The following is a 24831-nucleotide window of genomic DNA, read 5'->3' on the forward strand; positions in this document are numbered from 1 at the left end:
CACTCCGCCCTCTAAATCACCCTCCAATTCAGCAATTTCGGCCTCCACCCGGGTAACCTCCTCCCGCTCGCGCCTCCGGGCATGGGAAATGAGGGACAGGGCCTCTCCTCTGAGAACTGTCTTGAAGGCTTCCCACACGGAGATAGCCGAAGGGACGGACCCCACATTCTCATCAAAGTATCGCTGCAGGGATTTAATCACAGCAGCGCGAATGGTGGGGTCGCGCAGGTACCAGGCATTGATGGGAACTACCCTGCCCTCACCCCTCGGAAGGACATCAAAATGGGACAGGAGCGGGGAGTGATCTGAAATACCCCGCGCCAGATGGCGCACCTCCCCCACACTCCCAGCATAGGCCGCCGGGACAAGGACATGATCAAGCCGTGAGAGGCTACCATGTGCCCCCGAGTGGAAAGTGTACTGCTGCTGCGTGGGATGTTTTAAGCGCCAGCAGTCCACCAATCCCAGTGTATCCAAGAGGCCAGGTAGCCACGCCTGGGCCCGGGGGAGGTCCCTAGGGGGGTGACGATCCAGAGTCCCAGAAACCACCGCATTGAAGTCCCCCCCCAACCACTAGGAGTCCCCCCGGAAGGCCCAGGAGGAGGCGCCCCAGGTCTGCAAAAGTGGTCGCCTGCAACCCCGGTGGGACATATACCGATACAAAAACCACCACTTTGCCTTCCATTCTCCCCGTTAAAACAGCATAGCGCCCCCTATCATCATGGCGCACCTCATCAATTTCCAACGGGAGCGAGTTCTTCACCATAATGCCCACACCCCGTGAGCCCGACGTGAAGCCCGAATGGGCCACCAAACGATAGCCACGCCGATTCATGGCACAGAAAGAGTTTCCAATAAGGTGTGTCTCCTGCAGGAAGACTACATCGGGTGAGATTCGTTTCAAATACTGCAGGACCACACCTCGCTTGATCCTATCCCCCAGTCCATTAACGTTCCAAGACAACAAAGTCAACTCCCTACCCCCCATAACACACAGGAGCCATCAATCGTCCCCCGGAGAGCACCTTAAAAACAATACAGAAAAGGGTTTGCCTTGTGGTAAAAACGAACAACAACACCCCACCCCAACTCCCCCCCCCCCAACAGAACTCCCCCCTCCCTGCACCCCTGCATGAGCCCAAACAGCCCCCCCAAAGTGCAGTGTGCCTGTCGCCCCATAGATGGTGAAACTAACTAAACCCCCAGAGGAGGAGGGAGAACCCCCAAGAGACCCCACACGACCTCCACAGGAGGAGACTTACTCGAACAGGTGAACAGTCAAAAGTGACATCAATTTTGTCCAGAGCGAGGCATAATATTAGTCCCTCAGTCCTGATCCGGCGGGCCCTCTCCCCCCACCGCTCCCCCCCCACCCCCCCGATCCCGATCCCCAGGCAAAGTATCTAACCAGTCCCCGGCTGCTTCGGGACGATCAAAGAAGTGCGTACGGCCATCCAACTCCACCCGCAGCTTAGCCGGGAAAAGCATAGCGTACTTGAGATTTAGGTCCCGTAGACGACGTTTGACTCCGAGAAAGCTTAGTCTCTGCTTTTGGGGTGAAGTCAGGATAAAAATTTATATCCATATTGTCGAGTCTGACCGGCCCCTGTAGTCTGGAGGATTGCAGGATAGCGTCTCTGTCTCGGAAGTTGAAAATCCGGGCGATGAGAGGCCTCGGGGGGGCTCCGGGCTTAGGCCTTCCCCCGGGAACCCTGTGGGCCCGCTCCACCGCGAAGAATTTACTCAGTCCCCGGGGCTGGAGGTGGGTGAGAATCAAGTCCTCCACGAATAGATCCGCCGCCGCCTCCTCCCGTCCCTCAGGCACCCCGAGAATACGGACATTGTTCCTCCGGGCCCGACCCTCCGAATCCTCCAGGCGACGATCCATCAGCGCGCTCGCCTGGCCAAGCCGGCGCACCTCCTTTTGGAGGGCTGCCACATCCGTCGTGAGGCCCGATGTGGTGTGGGCCAACGAATCAACCCGGTCATTAGTCTTGGATAAATCGGCCCTTACCAGGCCAACATCCACAAGGACCGAGTCGATTTTCTGCGCCAGTGTATCAAAGCGCTGGTCCACCGAGGCCTTCATCTCAGCGATGGCGCCCATCACGTCTCGCAGGGTCAGGTCCGCGGGCAGAGCAGGAGCATCAGTCGGGCCCTCAGGGGACCTACGCGGCACCTCGGGAGATCCCTTCTGGAGGGTGTAGCGGTCCATACTGTTAGACTGGGGGACTGCGCCACGTCGGGTCGATTTCACCTTTGCCCGATCTCCATCTTGCTTTGTGGACATGGTTCCAGTCCCACGGCCGTGCCAGGCACGTCGTAAAGGGCGGGCAAGCCGGTTCACGGGATCCGGGGGGGGGTCACCACAGGGCCACGGGGCAAGTCACAGCCGGCGGGTCAGCAGGGCACCCCGACGGGGCCACACTACCTCACAGTGCCCCGCAACCCAACCTCGCCGAAACAGCAAGGAGGGTGCAAAAGCGAAAGTGAAAGTGCGGGGTACGCGAGCCGCCGCGCCCAGCCCGCCGCTGTTGTTGACTTTGCCTCCGGATCCCCCCACAACTCCAATCCGGGGTCCGGCGTGGAGAAGGCCGGAAATCTCAATCGGTGCTACCGTCAGAGTCCGAGGTCCAATTTGGAAGCGGAAAGCGGGTGCCACCTCAGCTCGGGCTCACCAACACAGTCCCCTCATCTAGGACAGGATATTGTCAGGATATATGTAGGAGGTCGCGGAGGTCCTCGGGAGCCTCGCACCTACGCGGCCATCTTGGTTGCGCGCTAGGCTCCTCCCCCCAACATTTTCATTCTTTTTATTATTTTCTTTTTTTATATAATAGATAATAAAACATTCATATATGTTCTTTTTAGTGTACAGTTTATATACAATTCAGATATTATTACATAGATGTTTCTTTTTGAAAGACAAAACAGTTTGAAAAACTCATACAAGGAACCCCCAAACTAATCGTTTCCAAAAGAATCTTGCAATCACATTCTCACCTATAAGTCACTCTTACATACCATCAGACATTCTACCCACAATTAAGGAAAAAATGACAAAAGAAATTTAACTTTTTTGATAAAAACATAAACCAAATCTGGTATGAGATCCTACTCCATGTCAACCACAGGGGTTGGATTATGAATAGTTCTTACAAAGTCCTATGATTATGTAATCAGGACGTTGGCATTAGGTTCCTTCTATGGGTCTCCCAGATATGTGGTTGGTGCTCTTGGTCTACGTACGTTTCGGAGACTATGTGGAATTTTCACGTCTCCTTCTTCAGGACCAAAGTATATTTTGGAGGTGTCTTTATCGTCTATACGACGAAAAGAAAGAGGGTTCTCTCTAAAATTGATAAATACAAAAAGGTATTTCAAACATGTGCAAAATAGTTTTTAGTGTATATCTGTATGTAGCCTGGGAAGAGATAATATTCAAACTAACTTATATGTGGTTGCTCACACTAAATATGAGCACTTGCAGCTAAAAACAGACTTTACAGTCATCTTTTTATCGTTTCCATTAGCATATCAGAGAAAAGTAGAAAAATGGGTCAAACTTACTGGGATGGCAACACCAAAGAGAGCTAGGAATCAAATTAGACCCGAATAATCCGGAACAAGTGTTGATAATAAATCCTTCAGGTCAGAGCGGAAACATTGCAAGTGAGTTCCCAGAAGTGTTTTCAGAGACATTAGGATTGCTTAAGGACTTCCAGCACAAGATTCAGTTAAAACACGATGCTGCACCGGTGGTTCACAAGACAAGACCTATTCCACATCTTATGTGGGATCCTCTAAGAAAGGAGCTAGACAGGTTGGAGAGACTTAACATCATTCAACCAGTGGCTTGTTCTGAATGGGTCGCCCCGATTGTCATTGCCAAGAAAGGTTACAGTCAGGACATTCGAATGTGCATAGATCTATGAGATCTGAATAACAACATATTAGTGGAGAGGCATCCCTTACCCCGCATCCACGAGATGTTGAGCACCATGGGCGAGGCTAGATCCTTCAGCGTTCTGGATCTCTCCATGGCATATCATCAAGTGGAGTTACATCCAGACTCTAGGGAGCTCACTGCCTTTACCACGCCCATGGGCACCTTCATGTTCTGTCGCATGCCGTTTGGATTGGCCTCTGCGGCAGGGGTCTTTCAAAGGATTATGCAACATATTTTAAAAGGGGTGCCGAAAACGCTTTGTTTCTAGGACGATGTCCTAGTGTAAGGTGCCAATGTGGAAGAACATGACAGTGTTTTAAGACAAGTCCTGTCCAGGTTCAGAGGCGCAGGACTTACACTGAAGAGAGAGAAATGTCAGTTCGGAGTGGAATCGGTGGAATACTTAGGACATTGTATTTCAAAGGATGGTTTCAAACCTAAACATTGCCTAGTGGAAGCGGTAAGAGACGCGCCTGCACCTACGAACAAAGATGAACTGAAATCATTCTTAGGGTTGGCCGAATATATGGCAAAATATGTAGACCACTTTGCGGATCTGACTGCCAACCTGAGGGACCTCAGGTTGGCAGTCAGATCCGCAAAGTGGGCAGAGGAACATGAAACATCATTTCAGAGAGTGAAGGAAGGCATACTATCTGCTCCATTTTTGTGTAACTTTGAACACAACCGCAGAACCTTTCTTACTACGGATGCTAGTGGGAAAGGTTTAGGAGCAACGCTCTCACAAATTATTGAGGGTAAAGAGAGAATTGTCGCGTTTGCTTCAAGGTCACTTACCAAAGCTGAAAAGAACTATTCGGTGGTGGAAAGGGAAGCATTGGCTTGTTTTGGGGAGTGAAACATTTCAAGTTTTTTCTGTGGGGCATTCAATTTGTTGTACGCACTGATCATAAACCTCTAATTTTCATGTTTAACCCGAAGAATAGCTCATGTAATACTCCCCGCATAGCTAGATGGTTGCTGGGCTTGGAGGGCTTCTGTTTCACAATCAGATATGTCCCGGGTAGTCAAAATTCGGCAGCTGATTTCTTATCCAGAAGCCCCAATGACAAAGAGGAACAGTTTGAAACTCCTGAGTACCCAGTCTTCCAACTCAGTTAAGACACCATCACCACACGGGAATGGCTAGAGTGCATGAACGCAGACACCAACATGACGCAGATCATTGACCACACAGTAAAGGGTTGGCCTGATTCTTCTGATCAGGTTGAAGCAGAATTAAAACCATTCTGGGAGATACGTTTGGAGCTGAATATGGATCAAGGAATCCTATTCAGAAACGACAAAATAGTTCCACCAGAGGCCATGAGGGGCAAAATAATTGACCTTGTACATGAGGGCCACTTGGGTAGAAGCTTGACGAAGGCAAGGTTACGAGAAAGATATTGGTTCCCCAAGATGGACTCGTTAGTGGAGGCCAAAGTTAAAAATTGTCTCACGTGTTCCAACAGTGACAAGTCTAGAATGACCAGGAAGTCACCATTGTCCCCGGTAGCTGTACCGGATAAACCGTGGGAGAAGGTTGCATTAGACATCATTGGTCCCCTCAACTTGAAGGGGGTGGGGAAACAGTTTGCACTAGTTCTAGTTGATTTCCACTCCCACTGGACGGTGGTCAAAATGGTCCATCAGATAACGACCATACCTGTAATTCAATTTCTAAAGGACACGTTTGCACAGGAGGGCATACCGTCCTCAATGGTGACGGATAATGGAGTCCAATTCACGTCCCATGCTATGACAGAGTTCTTGAGTAAACTTAACATAACACACTTGAGAACAGCACTGTACTGTCCCAGGGCAAATGGTTTGGTGGAAAGAATGAACCGCATGGTTAAAGGGTGCATACAATTGGCGGTGGTAAACAGAATACCCACTGAACAAGCGTTACAGGAAATGTTGTGGGCTTATCACACCACTCCTAATTCGGTCACGGGAGTTTCTCCTTTTTCAGCTCTGAGAGGGAGGAAACCAGGTACCAAATTCTTCCCGTATTGGTTAGGAGGGGGGTCCCATGTCACAAGGGACAAGCACGCTTTCAGGGACAAAATCGATGCACATCAAAGTAGATACAAAACTCAATATGACACCAAACATGGGACCAAAGCTCCACAGTGGAAAGTGGGGGACTGGGTATGTGTTAGGATGCCGAGGAGGTGCGAGGGTGAATCCAAGTTTTCAGGACCAATGCACATCAAGGGTGTAAGTAACAACACAGCCATATTAGATAATGACCAAATGTGGATCATGGACAGGTTGGTGAAACCGCAAAGCACACACAACCAACCTAATGACCAAGCAGAGGTGCCACATAACCTTGACATCGAGGGGTTACCTGTCACACGAAGAACATGCAGGGCTCCAGGGTGGCACAAAGACTTTATTAAGTATACATAGAAAATGTAGCCAGTTATGTATTGTTTAACTTTGTTCATTTACATTAAGGGGGAAGACGTGTTACGATGTGTTTCTAAGGTATGCCATGTAACGCTATGTTAATGACCAGCAGACCGATAGTTGGTACATTCCGAACCACCCCCACAGTATATGGTTCGTTCCAAGTCCCTGAAGGGGACATTAGAATGTTGGTGACAGAGAGTATTGATGGAGAGAGGAGTGAGGAATAAAGGATTGAAAACTCACCTTCGTGTTAGTTTTACTTCGTATCAGTTTCAATTAGCATATATATACTTACCTTGCGCTGTAAAGGCATGCGTGATAAAGGTTTGCGGTGTAAAGGCGATTCGTGTAGGAATGCATTGCAAATGCATGCCTTATGTCATACAACCATGCAGGACATTTGCCAAAAAGGAGCAGAACGACCCTTCTGTCCTATGAACAGCGTATATATGTCAATTGCCTAAATATAGTGCACAAGACATCTGCTTCTTCTTGGCGATTGTCTCACTCTGCCAAAATAAGGCCCTACTTTTGTGTATGTCATCCAAGTCATTAATGCGTATGCAGCCCCGTACTCCTCATGTGACCTTATCCATGCTTTTCTGTTGTTCCTTGTACCTAGGGTTTCAGCACTGGTGTCACCCCTTTAGGAGCGAGCTGCTTCTCCCCTTTCTGCCTAGACCCCGGGAGGAGAGGAATAGTGCAGCTCGGCAGCCGGCAGGTAGGACATTGTGATGAATATGAGTAGTAAATGAGATACAAAATGGGACAAAATTGTGTTTTATAGGGAGTGTTAACAAAAATATAGCTTTTGTTGTCTTTTAGTTGGAGGGGGTCTACAGGTGCCAGAGTGTCTTAAGGTGAATTCTACAAGGAACCAATATTTGACATTTTCATCCTTGACACCTCTGTCAGTGTATTTTTTTTATTTGCCAAGTTACAAGAGGGTGGTGTTGCCGCACGTAAATAGACCTTGTTTGTTTTTATTTAATGCTTGACACCAGTGAGGCGAAGCAGGTTTTGCCTTCCCTTCCCTTTTGAAATCTATCCGTCCCATACATTGCCAGACGTGTTTCAGTTTCATTAATTTAGCATTATAGCCACTTAGTATAGAAGGGCCTCCAGTTGCTGAGCAGGTAAAATTGTTAGCTAGCAAGTGTCTGCATGTCCATACTTTGTCAAGATCGCCATTGCCGTGTCTGGCAACCAGGCTCGGAACCCCAATAGTCAAGGAGCAAGAGGATAGCGTTTCTGCGCTGTCAGGTTTCCTGTCCATGCATCCTTCATCTTTCTACGGATTCCCTTCCATCTACAGTAAGTTAATTCACTCGCAATGGCTGTTTTCTCTCAGTTTCGTTTTTTTAATGTGGCCGACGTTTCCCTTACATTTGTTCTGTTTCACATTCATCTCACTCTGATGCCTCCTAAAACTGTTCCTCCTTTACAATTCTATTTCCATGAATCTCTGTAGTAATGCCATTTGTTACTTCTGTTCGTCCACCCCCTATGTAGGCATAGCAGGCATATACCATGTCTCTTTTTTTCCTTCTTGCTGTTTTAGGTTATGCGTTATGGTACACACAGTACAAACTGACTAGTCTGTTCACAGTACCGAGGCGATTCTGAAAGTAGATGACGAGAAAGGGAGATAGATTGCCTGAGGAACATTGCTAAAAATTTAATAGTGAAAGTATTTGGCAAAATAGCAATATTTATGGTTTAATATCAGATAACTTTTTTATATGTTCTTCTAGCACATACTATTTCTAACGCCATCCCCGCCCAGCCAGGGTCTCTGCTGGCCCTTCTCCACCTTACTAATCTCTCTCTTCAATAGATATATTTTGCACTGTGCAGAGAATCAATCTTGAAATGCCAGATGAGTGTGATATGTTTTGGTTGCAGACCCTCCTTGCATTTCCCAAAGAGTAAGGAACTATGGGAAACATGTTGGAACATGTCGAAGATCACTTCCCATGTAGTTGAAGTAAAGGCCCAGTACATTGTCTTTTTTTGTCTACGGGGGCCAGACGACCACTGGTCTTTGGCCTTGCCAGGTCTTTTCTATATACGCTAATCAGGATTTACAAGATTACGCAGCAGGGAAGATAATGGTGTGTGGAGGCCTTTTTAAGACATTTGGAGATAAAATAACTGTATGGTTGTCCACAGAATTTGCCACAGTGTTTGATGCACTCGATCCAACGTCGTTTGCTTGCTAGGAAGTTGAAACATCAAGTTGTGGAGCGTAGAATGCTGGAGTGAAAATACTTTATTGCAAGTGGAATGCAGCACAAAGGTTTTGTAGTATCTGGGGGAAACAGAAGTAGGAAAACTTTGTTGTAAACATATGTACTACATGCAGAAAATGCTGCCGCATACAGCCACATGCTCGAGCCCTACCGCATGCCTCACTTTTCACCACAGGCCAGGTTTTGGGAAATAAATGTTGTTTGTCTTTAATCAATCTTGGCATCTTAGCCCTGCTCCATATGTACTTTCCCTGTCAATCTTGAGTGTTCTCTCACATCTATTGTCACTCTTTTTTCTCATAGATGCCCCAGATGCCACAGGTGATGGGGAGTCTCTCGAATTATTGTTCTCAGAATGGGAAAATCCAGTCTTTGCTCGTTGTCCTCAGGTATGTATGAATAAAATAAGTAATTGACTTTACTGTGTCTGATACTGGGTCTCATAAAAGTTGTACACTTAACTTAGCATGTTATCACAACGTCTGCTTTCCAAGGGAGTGGATTAATGTAGAAGGTTTATTCCCCTGGCTAACTATTCAAGCATGGCAAATCCCATGCTGTATTGCATTTGTATGTTGTTGGAATTTGCAATCTGTGGGTGGTTTCTAACGTCCTCCATCTTAAAATGTTGCTTAATTTGTTACTGTTTTATGTTGCTGTAGTGTGATTATGGTTAAATGTATTTCTTTGGTTTACAGTTGAGGTAGGATGGCTGATGTGGTGTAGTGTAAGTTTCCTTGGTTCATATTTAGGAGCTAGGTTGTGTGACGTTGTAACCAATACATATAGCATGTGGCCTGGTGTGTTCCCTTGATCTCTCCAAGGAATGTGTGTTTAGCCGATGCACCCTCTCCTCTTGATCATCTTTTACAGTGTGATGTTAGTTGATCTCTTCTTTGAACTATATGCACAGGGCCTTTTATGTTTTAAGCTCTTCCGTTGATATGCACGTAGTTTGTGGTAACTGATCTTTTCCTTAGATTATTTTTAAGTCAAGTGATTTGATTTGAAATGTGTCATAGGTATATTTTTATAGTATTCTATTTGGCATGACATTTACTGTGAATTGTTCTTGTAATATGTGATGTGGCTAGATTGTTGTTGTTGTTGTATTTTTTTATTTATTTTTATTTCATCCGCTTGAGAAGTGTGTGATTTGTGGATCACATCTCTCCTTTTCCTATGTCCCAGTTACTTCATTGCTATGAAAAGGAAGTCCTCCTGGAGGGTGATACTGGATACCAGCTCCCCATATACATTAAAAGCTGCTGAGCCTAAAATTTAGATGCATGAGAGTTGGTGGTTCCTCTAACTCCGTGGCTTTGCCAATCATCTAGTTATTTCCTGTACTACAGCTCTATATCACGGGAGTCTCCATTAAACTCGTAAATATAGAATCTGTCCACCTTGGTCTAGGATATGGAACACTTTTTTTAAGACCACTGCCCCATCCCAAATAAATATGCAATTTGATTTTAAAAACATATGCATATCTAAAATAACAAATCTTTTGTGTTGTTTTAGTATATAACCAGTTTGAATTAAAAACCAAGCTGTAACAAGAAAGTAGACTGCAAAGCCCACGCAGTTCTTTACTTTTTTGTAAGAAAAAAATATTGAAAATTGGGTGATCCTCGCATTAGCGCAGTGTAAGTTTGTTCATTTTTCCACTTTAAAGAGCCAACATCTTGAACACTGGGACTCTGGCACCTCATCAGTTTTTTCATTAAAATACCTTTATTGATCTTTTTTTTTTTTAATCCTTCAATCGATGTCTAATATTTCGTTTTTATTTTAAATCGCTCTTTTGGTGAGGTTCATGCTTTTTGTGGATTGTTTTCCTCAACATTGTTCCCTCGGATCTTTATATTTTTTTTTAACTTTATTTTATTTGTTTTCATAAAACAACTGAAAAAGCAAACAAAGAAACATACAGTGCAAAAGATTAGTTTCACTTACATTATCCCAACAATTACAAAATAAAAGCTGTTACGGACACGAGATCGCATCATGTAACATGTGCAATAGCCTAAGTGGCCCTTATAATTATCTGTGCAGTTTGTGGAATGAACCCAGACTGCGAGTAAAACATCCACAAAGGAGTACAGTAGGTTCCCTCTGATCTTTAAAATTCCTCCCATACTTTGTTGTTTTTCCATAGAGACACACTTTAGAGTCATAGGTCTCTGTTGAGGGACGACAGATCAGTGTATCTTTGTCTTCTGGTGAAGAATTGTCTTGTCTTTTTGTAGCTTGAAATCCGTAATGAAAATATATATTTATCTGGGCCCGCACCAAAGCTAGAATGGGGCCAACTCGGCAAAATAGCTAGGGCAGAGATGCCCCTACCTCGGCTCTTGCCAGACTCTTGCCTGATATTCCAATGGATTAATAGGAGTTTTTGGCAGCTGCATCACTGCATCACTTCTTCCTCTGTTTGATGTCACCAGATGTGCTCGACTTTCCCAGGTCCTTGAAAGTACAGAAATCCAGGCATCATCCTTCATGTGCAGAGATCCTCCGCCTCTGGAGCGGCCTTATTGCAGAGAGCCTTTATGTCCACATATGGCAATGTACAGAGAGCCTTGAGATCTACTTGTATGGGGCATTTAGAAGGGCATTGATTCCCTGAGGAATCTTTATGCAGTGGAAGATTTGACATTTAAAGAGCTCTCCAGCAAAATGGATCATCAAATCCCCCAACCAAGGCATCTAGAAGGCTTCCTAACCTAGGGAGTAGGTACTTTGACTAAGTGCCAGCAACTGCAGAGCCTTCACATTGATGAACCCTCCTCATCAAGGCTTAGAGCCCAGAAGATTTGTTTACAATAGGGGTCAAGCCTGGACCTGGATGTTTAGAGGAACATATTCCGCAAGAGTTAATTTACTCCACAGAAGCCCCATTTTTTTGGTTAAACAAATATTAAGCTATATACATAGCCTGTCCAGAGGTATATTTTTCTTGCTGGTTCAAATGTGATACTCTTCATCTTTTCTAGAGGGATTGGATGCACATTTCTGGTAAGGGATTTTATGGTCAGCTAACATTCTTTCTAGTTTCCTTTAGTCCAGCAATTAATAGGCATTCAAAAGTCTTATTATTGCCTTCAGACTATCTAGCAGTGGACTCACAGTTTTTGGCTCCATCTAAATTCATACTGCTGGAAAGCAACCCCATATTCACCATCAGTGCGCTACTACACTGATTTTCAGGGTATAACGAGTCTTGTGGTATTCCTATATAATCATCTTACCATCGGGGAGTGCTTCATTCAGTATAGAAACCTCTCTTTTGTTTTTTTCTCTTTCTGGCACAGCTATAATCTCTTTTGCTTGAACAGCCCTCTTGCAGGGCTTTCCTCGAGAACCAATTTTCCATAGTGAGTTGGCCTCCTCCTTTAAGGGAGGTGTAGTTCCATCTGGAGGGTTAGGGCCCAAGTCTCTTGCACAGCATCTTAGTCACTAGGCAGCTGGGCTGATATGTCCACAATGCAGGATCTCATGTGGATGGTTCAGACCACCTATCCCTTTATTTACAGTATGCAGCTTCCCCTTTTCAGCGCAGCCTACAGCGCTTATTGCTGTGGTCTTGTCCAGGTTGTCGCTGCCTGGTAGGGAAATCTAGTACCGACTGAGAGGAGTCAGGCAAGATTTAGTAAGGAATAATAAGCCTAGATTCCTGGTCTGGATTGTGTCTGCAATTTCAAAACTCTGTTTGGCCACTTATCCACAGTTGCACGGATGACAGTAAAGAATAATGTTACTCATAGGGGCTTATCTAATTGGAATGTCATTTAGGCTACTTAACTTTATACTTTCCTTGTTCTATTGACAGTTTGGTGGTCTGACACTCATACTGATGGCAATGCTAGAGGAAAGCAGCATCTGAGTCATAGATCCATACTTGTAATTTCATAACAGATCTTCAAAACGTTTCCTAAACTGTCGTGGATTGCAATGATTTTTGTGCAGTTCCAGATCCCAAATTGGACAATGCAAAAGAGGGACCTGAATTTGTTACAATTATTTGTTGCATCTCTAGAAATCAGTCTGTTGTCCTGATCATGGGCAGAATTCTCCATCTCAACCAGAGTTTTGTCAGATAGACATAATTTGACTGCGTCCTGCTAAGCAAAAATGAAAGAGCTTCTGTATTTGATTCATCTCCTACCATAAAAAAACCTTATATTCCAAGAGAATGCAGCAGAATCCTTATTTTTTTGTTATTTCTGATCGATATATCTAACAGCAGATTCCTCATCGTATGATTACTTCCCCAGGTGTTAGACTGTATCCGCAAACATGCAGACGTGCAGAGCTGCATATAAGCGTCACTTGGGCACGTTGACATCAGTTCCTTTCTTTCTGTGCCTTTATGCACAGATTCAGAGCTTCTCCTTGGTCTTTTGGCCAGAGTTTTCATCACACATTATTCAGTATTCAATAGAAATGTCACTCACTAAAATGACAGGAGGATGTACAGCCTATAGTGCTATTAGTCTCAAAACTGAATCTGCCATGACCTTGACCGAAGTCACACCAGGCACCGACCATTGTAGAATCTTTTGCTAATCCTTTTGACTCTGATACCTTGTCCTTACCTTGTGGTAGGGTGCTGACTTTACACAACCTATTTGACAAGGATTCTGAGTAGGTGGACGATTATGTTCCCCAGTATGATGATGACAGCTGGTACCAGGAGTTACAGGATAGTGGTAGGGTTGACACTTCGCCTGATACTGGATGTTTGTTCCCATCCCCCGCCCCTTCACCCCCAAGACCTGCCGAGGAAGAAAGCACTTTTTTTGCTGTCACAATGTGAACAGCAGCTAAAGTACTAGACTTACAGCTGCCATCCATGGAAGTTAAAACGTATGTACTAACTGAAGTTTTGCAACTTGGCCAGGCTCCACTGTTAGCCTTTAACAAGGCACGTATTAACACACTTTTGGGCACTTCTTGCAAACCCTTTTCAGGACTGCCTGTCAATAGATAGATTTCCAGTTGCCATCGCACTGCTCTTGGTGACCATGGTTTCCTAACACATCCCACTCTAGGGAGCCTGGTGTGCTAGCAGGGTCAATACAAAGGCTTTCCCTACCATTTCTCTGATCGTTAGGCCAAATGAATAGAGACCTTTGGCAAAAGAATATTCTCCTCCACAATCCTTTTTCTTAAATATGTCAATGCCAAGTGTCTCCTTTGCCGTTATTTCCATGCCCTTTTGGGATGTGGTGACTCAGGTATTACTAACTTTGCCTGACAAGCTTCGGGCATCTCTCACATAGAGTATTCAGCATGCTGCAAAATTGGTAATGCTCTGAGGCCTGGACATGCCCGATTGCTGGGGATGTGCCATAGGCACCAGTGTGACTATCAATTGCCATGCCTGGATGAGATCCTCTGGTTTCTCCGGGGATGTCCAGGTATCTTTAATTGATATGCCCTTTGACGAATCCCACATTTTGGGGATAAAGTTGATTCAGGCTTGGAGTGCTTTAAAGAGCACAGATCCACAGTGCGTTTCTTGGACCTGTCGGCTGCTATGAGACAGTTCCACCAGCAATTTCAACCTCTTTGTGGCTACGATCGAAGTTTTTCCTGTTTGTCAACGCCGACTCTTCCTCCAGCTTAAAAGGCTGTTCAGCCCTTTTGTGGTCAAGGCTGTGGTTTCCAGAGACATCGAGGTCAGCAGGGACAATGTGCAGCTCAGTTCTCCGCACCTCTAGTGGCTGCAACGCACAACCACTATAGTGTGTCCTTGCCAGCACTCTGCCACCATGTCGGAGGCAGGGACCTATATTATCTCCAGGGGAGGCAGGCCGCATCGATGGACAAGTGGGTTCTTCAAATTGTCCTTTGGCTACACCTACCCTTTTATTTCTGCCCTACAGCATCTTCCACAGCCTTGAGGGCAGCTGACGGAGGACCATTTGTCCGTTTGATGGCAAAAAATGCAAGTCCTTTCCTTCTTTCCTTACTTATAAGGCCAGAGGGTTCTGGCCTTAGAAATAGGAACTGGGTTTTACTCCCTCTACTTCATGGTGGTGAAGAAAGATAGAGGACTTTGCCGAAGTTTAGATCGACACCCACTCTGCACCTTCCTCTGAAAGGACACATTCAAAATGCTGACACTAGGCCATGTCCTGTCTGCCTTGGACACTGGAGACTGAATGGTGCTGTTGGACCTGCAGGGCACATATTTTCACATCCACGTCTTGCAGGCCCAGAAACGCTAGCTGTGGTCTCTGTGGACTCAGGGCATTTTCAGTTCGCAGTGCCCCTCCTGTATTAATGAAAGTGATGGCAGTGGTCGCAGCACATCTACTGAGGTCTGGGGTAGTAGTCTTGCCATACCTCGATGACTGGCTGTTGAAGGCAAACTCGCCCCCGACAGTCATCAACCACCTCCAGACAGCAAATCTCCTAACGGCATTAGGTTTCACTATCAAGGAACCAAAGTCATACCAAACTCCTTTGCAGATGCTCCCTTTCATCAAGGCCATTCTGGATACAGTATGGTTTTGTGCCTTTCAGGGTGTCCCGAACATTCGAACTATGATCCCGATGTTTCAGCCTCCGTCTTGTGTCTCAGTGCAGATGACTCTGAGGCTCCTGGGATTGCTGGCTTCCTGAATCCTGCTTGTGTCACTTTCCCGATGGCACATGAGGGCTCTGCTGTGGGACCTAAAATTCCAGTGGTCACAACATCAGAAACATCTGCCGGATTGTTTTCAGATTTTGGAGGAGGCTGCAAAAGATCTGCATTGGTGGCTACCGATCTGTGATTGGGTCACTGGCAGGCCCCTCTCCCTATCCCACCCACAGCTAACTGTGGTCCCTGATGCCTCACTACCGGGTTGGGGAGGCCAACTGGGAGAGGTGTAGATCAGAGGCCTTTGTTCTCCGGTGCAGAGCTGACTCCACATCATCTTGTTGGAGTTGAAAACGATTGGCTTGGTGTTGAAAGCGTTCTTTCCTATCATCAAAGGACTGCTGGTGGAGTAGCTCACGAACAACACCGCTGCCATGTGCCATGTAGTACTACAACAAGCAGAGCAGAGTGGGTTCTTGGACCTTGTGCCAGGAGGCCTTGTGCATCTAGAAATGGCTGACCCAACAAGGACTTGCCCTCCTGGTGAACTACCTGGTGGTATCTTTAAACGCGAGGGCGGACAAACTCCGCTACAGGTGCCTAGTGGATGTTAATGTAATTTTTTTTGTAAAGCCCACGTATGCCATGAGGTGTCTTGGCGCTGAGAATTACGAATGGCAGTTACACCCAGAGGTGGGAGAGGCCACCTCCCACCAATGGAGAGAACCCTGGCTTGATGCTTTTGCCATTGCCTTGAACATGCAATGTCAGCACTTCTTCACCCTGGAGTTTCCAAAGCAGCCCTTGCTCTGAGATGCATTCCTTGTAGAGCGGAGTTCTGAACTCGAGTATGCCTTACTGTCACTGCCTCTTCTGCCACAAGGTCTGCAGAAGATCAGGAATGACTGGGCCCAATTTGTCCTAGTGGCACCGGATTGGGCCAGGAGTGAGAGTTTTGTACCTTGAACTCCTGGGCTTGAGTATCTGTCATCCGATAAAGCTGCCACTTTGGGAACATATTTTGTCGCAGCACCAGGGCAGGGTTCTGCAGCCAGGCCTGAACCTTTTGATCTCTATGCTTGGAGACTGAGCGACAACAGCTGACCTTCTTCCACCTGCACCCAGATGTCATTGACATTATCCTGATGGCGAGGCACCCTTCCACTAAATCTGTGTATTCCAGTTGTTGGGACAAATATGTGGATTGGTATGGCTTCAGACAATTGATCCTTTACAGGCAAAGTTGTCAGAAGTTTTGCTGTTTGTTTTGTTACTAGCCCAGCAATGATTTGCTTTGGGCACTATTAAGGGCTACTTTTCAGCTCTTTCGGCCTTCTTGCGGTTGCCAGATCAACAGTCGTTATTTAAATCATCAGTTGTGATGAGGTTTTTGAAAGATTTGCAACATTTGTTACCAACAAACCCCTGGGTGATGCTCCTGTGGGATTTGAAAATAGTCTGCTCATTCTTGATGTGCACCCCAGTTTGAACCACTGCATAGTCTGACATTAAAGACAGACTTTCTCATTGCCATAACATTGGCTAGGCTTGGGAGCGAACTTCAAGCTGTCTGTGTTAATCCACCTTACACAACCTTCTTCCCTGATGAAATGCTATCCGAAAGAAACACGTTAGTTATGGATTCCTTACCTTAGAATTACCCCCAGGCGTCAGACTGGATCCGGTTTATTTTTTCGTCAGCAGTACCTCTTCGTGTTGGAAGGTGGCGTCGGACGGCTCCGCGTCCGTCGTTGGCGTCTTGTCTCCAGGATGACATTGTGGCAGCTACTTAGATGCTGCCCTTTCACGCTGACATCAGTTCTTTCTTTTTTCATGCCAGCCAGGGCAGATCCGGGAAGAGTGGTACCTCCAGTCACTTTTTGACTTACTTTTTTTCTCAACTTTTGTCGACTTCTTTTTTGAGTCTTCGACTCCTGGTGCACGAGGGATGCCTGGCTTCAAGGCATGTGGTTCCTGTAACCAACTGATGTCGGTGACGGATCCGCACCGCGTGTGCCTCTTTTACCTGGAGCGCGACCACGACCCCAAGTCATGCTCCGCCTGCCGGTCGATTGCGCCGAAGGCTTTGCGGGAGCGGTCCCAAAAGGTGCTTGAGTGCCGGTAGCCGGCTCAGCGCCGTTCAAGGTCCCGGTTGCAAGGGAGGTCAAGGGACCGGTCGCGGAGTGCCCACTGTTCGTCCATGTCATCGAAGTCTTCGCACTCTGGGTCGGGTAAGTCTAAGCATAAGAAGAAGTCGAAGAAGCATAATTGCTCTTCGACTTCTCCTCGTTGGTCGGCCGATCCAATGAGGGAGGCGGGTGGTGCCCCTCCCGCCGCTCCGCATGCGGAGCCCGAAGAGTTGTCTCCGCGTTTCCCTTCCTTTCCGGGACCCGGAGCGACTCCCACCCAGCTTCGTACATCCTACGAGGCGATGCATGCCATCTTTGGGCGGCCCGGATGTGCCAACGCGCCTTCTAGCCCCTCGGAACCGGTTGGGGGCCTAGACCTTCTCCGCCGACGGCCCCGGTGCCACAGGCCCCCCTTGGATCTAGGCCTGGATCCGGATCGGCGCCGGTTGACCTTATTACACCTCCACTGGCGCCACTTCCTCCGGCACCATTACAGCATTCAAAGATGGTCGGCGTCGACCCAGGCCTCCAACCCGACGTGGACCCGGACTGACGTGCCCTGACGCCGGATCCGGCGCCGAGAGGGGTTTTTGTGCTCCTGTTGACTCCTGGGGTCCCTTTTCAGCCTGATTGGCACCCAGAGATGAGGAGGAGGACTGGGAGGGGTCAGGAGACCCTTTAGCTGATCAGGTAGAATCTGAGCAGGACTGGAGAGAGGAACTGGGAGATGCCAGTGGTCTGGACACCTCTCCTGACCTTGGCATGTTGTCTCCTCCTACCGTGGCTGCGGAGGATAGAGCTCCATATGCAGTGGTGTTGCGAAGGGCAGCCGAGGCTCTCAACCTCGAACTCCCTACCGTGGCAGTCAGGACTAACCTCCTGACAGAGGTGCTTCACCCAGCGGCGAGCTCTTCGGAGCCTCTGCTTCCGTTCAACGAGGCCCTTACTGATGTCCTTTTGGGCACTTGGTCCAGGCCCATCACGGGGGCTCCCATGGATAGGGTGATTGCCCAACGCCACCGCCTGGCCCTGGGCGACCCCACTTTCCTTTCCCAACACCCCATCCCTGAGAGCTTGATGGTCCAAGCCTCTACTTCCAAAAGCGCATTCCTTACCGCCCCACCGGAAAGGGAATCCAAGCAGCTGTATCATCTCGGAAAGAAGATTTTCTCTTCCGCCAGGTTGGGACTGCGGACAGTAAACACCACATGTCTCTTGGGCCATTATTCCCACTCTGTGTGGGACTCGGTTGTGCAGGTGCTGCCTCAATGTATGGAGGAGGTCCGGACATTGCTGTCCCAGGCTGTTGCCGCCGGGAGGGATGCCGCCAAGTTTGCCATCCGTTGTGGACTGGATACTGCCGACTCTCTGGGTAGAACGATTTCTACGTCAGTTGCTCTTAGACGCTACGCCTGCATGAGATCCACTGGCTTTTCGGGGGATGTCCAGAATACATCCATGGACATGCCCTTTGATGCCCGTCGTCTTTTCGGCGATGAAGCAGACAACGCTTTAGAGCTTTTCAAGGACTCACTAGCCACGGCCAAGTCCTTGGGCCTCTCCAGCCTCCCCGTGCAGTCTGTTTTTTGCTCCTTTCGTGGCTACGGAAATGGTGCCCCGATACGTCCCTCTCTGAGCCACAGGCCGCAGCAAGTTACCCAATCTTCATGTGGCCGGGGACATGGCAACAACCGTCGTGGTTCCATGGGCCAGCAGGTGGGCCAGTCACCAACGACCCCCCCCCCCCCCTTCTGCAGCAGCCTACAAACCTTCCTAGTATGGCTTTTCAGGCCCATCAAACGCCAGTGGGCAGCAGGATGGTCATCACCTCCCCCACTGGCGCACCATCACGTCAGACAGGTGGATTTTGCAGATAGTCCGGAGGGGCTACTCCCTCCCCTTCGATGCTATCCCTCCAGCCATGCCACTGCAATACCACCTCATGTCGGAGGATCACCCGGCCCTTCTCCAGCAGGAAGTTATGGCTCTCTTGGCCAAGGGAGCCATCAAGCGTGCTCCTGTCCCAGAAGTAGGTCGTGGTTGTTATTCCCACTACTTTCTGGTTCCCAAGAACGACAGGGGCCTGCGTCCTATCTTGAATCTCAGGAACGTCAATCGCTTCCTCCGGAAGGAGAAGTTCAAGACGTTAACGCTTGCTCAGGTCTAGTCCGCCCTCAACCCGCAAGACTGAATGGTAGCGTTGGACTTGCAGAACACTTATTTTCACATCCCTGTCCTGCCGGCCCACCGGCGTTACCTGTGGTTCACGGTAGGCCACGAGCATTTTCAGTTTACAATGCAACCATTTGGTCTTACCAGCACCCCTCGGGTGTTCACGAAAGTGATGCCGGTGGTCGCAGCTCATCTGCGCCGATCAGGGGTTTCAGTCTTCCCCTATCTCGACAACTGGTTGTTGAAGGCGGGCTCACCCCAAACAGTCGTCTCCCACCTCCAGACTACGGCAGACCTCCTGCATTTGCTGGGGTTCTCAATCAATGTGCCAAAGTCAAACCTGGATCCCTCTCAGAAGCTTCTCTTCATCGGAGCGGTTCTGGACACTGCGCGGTTTCGGGTCTATCCTACCGAACAGCGACTCCGCGATATTTGGGCTATAATTCCGATCTTTTAGCCTGTATCCCGGGTTTCGGTCCGAATGACCATGAGGCTGCTGAGCCTCATGGCCTCCTGCATCCTGCTGGTCGATCATGCCAGATGGCATATGCGGGCTCTGCAGTGGGACCTGAAGTTCCAGTGGGTGCAGCATCAGGGGAATCTGTCCGACTGCGTTCAGATCACGGAGGGCACTGCTCGACAACTGCAGTGGTGGCTCACGAACCAGGATTGGGTCAACGGCAGGTCCATCTCCCTTCCCCAACCAGAACATACAGTGGTGACGGACGTATCGCTTCTGGTATGGGGCGGCCACATGGGAGAGGCGGAGATCAGAGGCCTCTTGTCTCCGGCGGGGTCCAAGCTCCATATCAACCTTCTAGAACTCCGGGTGATCCGTCTTGCACTCAAGGCATTCCTTCCCTCTGCCCGGGGAAGAGTAGTGCAGATGTTCACGGACAACACCACCACCATGTGGTACTGCAACAAACAGGGCGGGGTGGGGTGGGGTTGTGGACCCTATGTCAAGAGGCCCTCCGCCTCTGGGCATGGCTGGAACATCAGGGCATATCCCTGGTGGTTCAACACCTGGCAGGTTCAGTGAACGCCAGGGCCGACTAACTCAGCCGCAGGTGAATGATGGATCACGAATGGCGTCTTCACTCAGAGGTAATGCAAGGTCTCTTTTGACAGTGGGGAGAGCCTTGGTTCGATTGTTTTCGCCACCGAAGAGAACGTGCAATGTCAGCAATTCTGCGCGTTGGAATTTCCAAGGTGGCCCTCACTAGGCGACGCTTTTCATCGCGAGTGGAGTTGCGGTCTGTTGTACGCCTTTCCGCCTATACCACTTCTGCCCAGAGTGCTGAAGAAGATCTGGGGCGACCGGGCCCAAGTCATTCTTGTGGCTTCGGATTGGGCACGAAGAGTCTAGTATCCCGAGCTGCTCAACATGGCCATCGATCCTCTGACCCGTCTGCCTCTTCGGGAGGATCTTCTGTCGCAGGGGCGGTCCTCCACCCGAACCTATCCAGCCTCCACCTCCTTGCATGGAGATTGAGCGGTGGCAGCTGACGTCTTTCGACCTGCCTCCTGAAGTCTATGATGTCATTCTGGCAGCCAGGCGTCCCTCCACTAAGACGGTATACGCCTGCCGGTGGAACACATTTGTGGCATGGTGCACAGCAAAGGCTGTGGATCCCCTCGCTGCCCCTCTTTCTGAGGTTCTCTGGTTTCTTCTTTTTTTGTACCAGCAGGGCTCTGCTCTGGGCACCATCAAGGGATATCTCTCGGCCATCTCTGCCTTCCTTCGGCTTCCAGATCAGCCTTTGCTTTTCATGTCCCCGGTTGTAAATCGTTTCTTAAAAGGCATAACTCATCTCTTTCCCCCTATTCCCTTCGTTATGCCTCAGTGGGACTTGAACCTGGTTTTAACCTATTTAATGTGTGCTCCCTTTGAGCCACTTCACAACTGTCCCTTGAGGCTTCTAACTCTTAAAACTGCATTCCTGGTGGCCATCACTTCTGCCAGACGAGTGAGTGAGCTCCAGGCGCTTTCTTCTAAGCCTCCTTTTCTGGCTGTGCATCCGGCCAAAGTTGTCCTCAGAACTCGTCCATCCTTCTTGCCCAAAGTTGTCACTGCCTTTCACATCGGGCAGACCATCACTTTGCACACCTTCTTTCCACCTCGGCATCCTTCGAAAGAGGAAGAGAGGCTCCACCGTCTGGACCCAATACGGGCACTTTCCTTTTACCTGGATCGCACCAAACAGTGCCGGGTGGATGACCAGCTCTTTGTTGGATACGTGGGTGCCAAGAAAGGTCAGGCCGTCCACAAGTGGACTATCTCCCGATGGGTCGTCTTGTGTATCAAAACATGCTTTTCTCTTGCTAAGAAGGAGCCTCCAGTGGGGCTGCGTGCCCATTCCACCAGGGCGAAGGCAGCCACTACTGCTCTGGTACGAGGCGTTCCTCTGAACGACATCTGTCAGGCGGCTAAGTGGGCATCGCTGCACACGTTCACCAAGCACTACTGCCTGGACAGTCAAGTCCGGAGAGACGGCTTCTTTGGCCGTTCTGTTCTCCAGGACTTTCTGGTCTGAACTTGGTTCGCAGACCCACCTCTGGGGTATGTATTGCTAGGGTATCTATTCTAAGGTAAGGAATCTATAACTAATGTGTTTCTTTCAGATGAACAAGTTACTTACCTTCGGTAATGATATATCTGTAAGAGACATTAGTTAGTTATAGATTCCTTACCGCCCCCCATCCTCCCTGTTCTGCGAACTGATTTCTAGGGTTAAGGTTATCCTTTCAGGTCCCTAGTTTTGTGCAGCTGTGGTCAGTGTCTTGCATGGCTCTGCGTTTCTGGCGCAGAAAGTCGTGTACAGAACTGACGTCAGCGCATGAGGGCGGCTTCTAAGTAGCTGCCGCGACGTCATCCCGGCGACACAACGCCAACGACGGACGCAGAGCCGACTGACGCCACCTTCCGACACGCAGAGGTACTGCTGATGAAAAAACTTACCGGATCCAGTCTGACGCCTGGGGGTAATTCTAAGGTAAGAAATCTATAGCTAACTAATGTTTCTTACAGATATATCGTTATCGAAGGTAAGTAACTTTTCTTTGAGAACCTAGGCTTCCTTTCTATCTGAGCTGGCACTCCTTTTCATGGTGGCCAGGCTACCACCTCACCTCATCCCTCTAAGAAATAAGAGGGACTCCATCTCTTGGATCCTAAAAGCATTGAGCTTCTATGTTGATTGTACCAAGGACCATCAGGTGGAGCTCTTTGTAGGTTTTTCCGGAGCAAAGAAATGTAAGGCAGTGCAAAAATGGACTATTCCTGATGGGTTGTTCTCTGAATGAAGATCTGTTATGCACTGGCTAAGAAGCAGGCTTATGAGCTCATTCCACCAGGGACAATGTTCTATCACTGTGTTTGCATGCAGAGTGCCTATCCTGGACATCTGTCAGGCTGCCACTTGGGCTTCGAACACAGCTTCATGAAGCACTACTGCATCAACATTCAAGTCCTCGATAGGGGAATTTTCCCCACTCGTTCATTCAGGACTTTTTGTCCTAAGCCAGGTAACAGACCCCCTACCTTGGATGGTACTGCTTTGGTATCTATTCACAAGGTGAGGAACCTGCTCTTACAAGTATCCATCAAAAGCACAAGTTACTTACCCTTAAGTAATGTTCTTTCTGGTGGATAATTTATGTAACCGCAGATTCCTCGCCGGCCCTCCCACCTCCCCATTCTATGAACAGGACTCTTTTCCATCTAAAAAGGTCCAAGTCTAGAGATCTGCACTCTGGTCATACAAATTAGCCTATGGGCTCTGTGCCTGAGAGCGCAGACAGCCAAAAAAGCAACTGTTGTCAGAACTCATGGGTAGCGCTTATATGCAGCTCTGCACGTCACATCCAGAGCTGAGCAACATTGGCGCAGAGCAGCATGACTCCATCTAATGGCATGCAGAGGTAATGCTGAAAGGTTTCCTGGTCCAGTCTAACGCCTGGGGGAGTATTCACAAGGAGAGTAATCTGCAGTTAGGAAGAGCAACAATTAGAAAGATCGTTATCGAAGGTAAAACTTGTTCATCTTGCTGAATCAGGCCTCCAATATGGTTCCATTCGTATGCTTCTCTTGGTCAATACAACTTGAAGAAAGTCTACTCACTAAGAACCACTTTTTTAAGATCTCAGTAATACACAACCTCTTATAAGTCTTGAAGAGTTTTTTCAACCAGTCCCTTTCTGAAAACTTTGCGGTGAAGAATGCGTGCTAGACATCTTTCTAACACTCCCATCAGTCATACCAACGGATATCGATCCTGTGCTGGACCCGATAACGGCCCATGCTCTGTGTTGTCCCCAGAGGCTACCGATCCTGATGACGGCATTCATTGAGATCTCACAGACGCAACATGCTACTGCTGAGGTACGAGATGGATTAACAGGCACACAGGTAACATCGGCAACAAACACTGCTACTGCCGATGCATCACATCTATGTGCAGTTAGTCTTCTAAACGAGGTAATCGACCTATCACCGACAACCGCAGACACATTTTTGTCTACAGGATTAGAGGATTTCATGTTTTCTCCAGCATCTTCAAATAACTTTTGATTTGGCCCACAGTGTTCCATGTAATCTATGAATTCGGCCTTCAATTTTTTTATTTTTCAAAACAAAAGACTAAATTTGGAACTTTCCTACGTTCACTTTTTTGTGAATATTGATTTTTTCATTTATGGCTACATACTCTGCTTACAGTAGAACTATTCATAGAGAACAGAATTCTTTGAAATACCTCCAGGGACACATTGTCACCTTTCTTCACATTTATGTAAGCATGACAGGAAATGGCTCTGAAATGTTTTCCTTTCTGTACAACGAGACCATTTCATTACATATGTGTATATGTTTAGGTTCATTCACTTAGCATTCACTGTAAATATATGCTTAGAATGAAACATTGCTTTCATATGTACAGCACCTTTCATTTCATGTCTAGCAAAGTTTTTTAGTAAACGACTTCTTTTAGTATGCTTTTACAAATGTTATTAATGAACATGTGATACTCAATTTTATGTAGCATGTTTAGCATTTAGTAATATCGATCATTCGTCAATGGAGTGGGTATTGTGTTTCGATTTAGATGCCCGTACATAGGTTTCCATGAATCATGTCCTTATATAGGCACAATTCGCATTGCCCTTATTTAGGCATAGAATCCCAGTCCTTATTTAGGCATTTGCCATACTATCCAAATACAGGCATGGTCACCTACATCCGTCCATCCCACGTCACAACAAGGTCTTAGAAACCAGAGCTTTAAGCCATCGGGACTTTCCCTAGCTAGGATT

The 24831-nt window shown here is 47.8% G+C and overlaps 1 protein-coding gene across 4 annotated transcripts in view; it reads left to right on the forward strand.

The window, feature by feature from the left end:
- MLH3 (mutL homolog 3) overlaps positions 1 to 24831 on the forward strand; it is a 280665-nt gene that overhangs the window by 131698 nt on the left and 124136 nt on the right. For all 4 annotated transcript variants that reach the window (XM_085626733.1, XM_085626735.1, XM_085626732.1 and 1 more), the window contains exons 3-4: positions 6993 to 7091; positions 8926 to 9011. In XM_085626733.1, the coding sequence (XP_085482859.1) occupies positions 6993 to 7091; positions 8926 to 9011 (185 nt within the window). The remainder of the gene's footprint in view (positions 1 to 6992; positions 7092 to 8925; positions 9012 to 24831) is intronic.

The sequence above is a fragment of the Triturus cristatus genome, chromosome 9 (assembly GCF_964204655.1).
Source record: "Triturus cristatus chromosome 9, aTriCri1.1, whole genome shotgun sequence".
In the NCBI taxonomy this organism is placed as follows: Eukaryota; Metazoa; Chordata; class Amphibia; order Caudata; family Salamandridae; genus Triturus; species Triturus cristatus.